The sequence below is a fragment of the Histoplasma capsulatum genome, genomic scaffold, assembly GCF_000149585.1.
Source record: "Histoplasma capsulatum NAm1 scaffold_105 genomic scaffold, whole genome shotgun sequence".
Lineage (NCBI taxonomy): Eukaryota > Fungi > Ascomycota > Eurotiomycetes > Onygenales > Ajellomycetaceae > Histoplasma > Histoplasma mississippiense.
Genome location: NW_001813877.1, coordinates 1 through 1,865, shown reverse-complemented (window position 1 = coordinate 1,865; position 1,865 = coordinate 1). Strand labels below are relative to the sequence as shown.

The following is a 1,865-nucleotide window of genomic DNA, read 5'->3' as shown; positions in this document are numbered from 1 at the left end:
TTTCAACCCTAACCCTGACTCTGACCACCTCATCCTCCCCCCCAGCCTCTACCCTCACTCTTTGTAACCCTGACCCTGACCCATTATCATATGGGATGATACTGTTTGAAACTGATCCTTTGAACCTGATCTACTTTCTCTTGATGTTATATCCCTTTACCCTCTGTCTCTTGCTTCACCTGCCTTTATATATATATACATCTTTCATCCTCCTGTGGTGCCTCTCACCCGTGATGTGCCCCTCACCCATGATATCACTTGACCTCTGTACCCTCTGACTCGATCTTCCCCCTCTCTGCCTCCTGATATATCCCTCGCAGCCAACAAACCATCTCCACCAGCCGGTTGTGCTCCATGCCCTGCCCCTCAACCTTCTGTCTCAAAAATTCAATCACCGCCTCCTGATCATCTGCATCCACATTGAACTCTCTCAGCCGCTGTCTCCACGCCTGCTTCATCTGCCCTGCATGACACCCATACATCATCATTGCCACCGTCGGGATCAAAAATCCCCTGTACGGACACTGTCTCTGTGTCTTCCAGCTGTTGCATATGGACTGCGGCATCCCGCATCGGAAGCACCCGGAATACCGTGTGTATTTGATCTTGCTCCGCACTGTCATCATCCATCTCTTCGCCTCCTGGCTCTCCTCGTGGGGACACTGGTACAGCTCATGGTCAAACTCACGCTTGCGACTTGCACATATCAAACACTGATCCTTCCACCTCTGCGCCTCTTCCACTAAAACCTCCTCATCCATCAATGCCCTCTGCCCTCGCTGCTGGTGTGTGATGATGAACCGGCCCCGACGGACATCCTGCTTGTGGAATGTCTGTCTGGTTGTTGATGGGATGCCCCTGGTGTCTTCACTGATTTCACTTGACTCTTGCTTGTTCCATTGACCCGGGCTGCTCCCGCCTGAAGTTGAAGCTTCATTCTTGGTGATGCTTTCATTTATGTTGTCGTCTGTGCTCTTGCTCACACTTCTGGCCATTCTGGGACTGCATGTGCCGTTGAATCTGATGTGGGTTTCACCCTGCTGGCTCTCCATCTCTGACTCCTGGCTGGTTTCATCCTCGCTGGAGTCATCCTTGGCTGTTGCTCTTGAACTGTAGCCTGGACTGGGTGTGGGCGTGGGCGTGCCACCTGGGCTGGGGGTGAACACGGCCTCCCTGGCCTCCCACTCCACATCGCACCCGTCACACTGGGACTCCCCTGTGTGTCGATCACCGCAGTGCCGTCTCATGTAATCCTCCACTTCCCCGTCCAGGTACCGGTCCAGCACCACCCGTCGACATCGAGCCATCGGTTCATCACCCCCCTCACCCCCTGCCTGCATGTACCGTTCAACCAGCTTCTGGTCCAGCAGTGATGGTGCATCCTTTCTTGACCATATCATTGCTGCACTGATACCCTCGGGCTCAATGATGATGGCTTCACTGGCCTGTCCATCACGCCCTGCACGCCCGCTCTCCTGTCCATAATCCAGCAATGATCGCGGCCGTCCGACGTGGATGATGCTGCGGATGTTGGGGATGTCGATTCCCATGCCCAGTGCACTTGTCGCCACGATGACCTGGTGTTGACCTTGCTGGAAACACTCCAGTATGCCGGCCTTGTTGATCTGGTGGTGGTGATATGCCCCGCATCTCAATGTGCTTGCCATCATCGTGACCTGATTCACTGCCTGGCAGTACACCACCCCCTTACCTTCTCCCGTCCATCTCATGCGGTCCTGGATGAACCTGACCACGCTGGGTGCTTGAAACCATCGGTTGAGCCCATCGTACTCTGACCCTTCAATGATGGGTTGCCACACTCGGTATGCCACAATTTGGGACCGCATGTCCCGCGCCCGGAACAA

General features: G+C 54.7%; 1 protein-coding gene across 1 annotated transcript; it reads right to left on the bottom strand.

The window, feature by feature from the left end:
* Nucleotides 1-254: 254 nt before the first annotated feature.
* HCAG_09239 (predicted protein) lies at nt 255-1,670 on the bottom strand (the record flags this gene model as incomplete). The annotated part of the gene is made up of 1 exon (XM_001535778.1): nt 255-1,670. One exon carries the CDS (start codon nt 1,668-1,670, stop codon nt 255-257), a length of 1,416 nt encoding a protein of 471 aa, XP_001535828.1.
* Between the last annotated feature and the right edge of the window lie 195 nt (nt 1,671-1,865).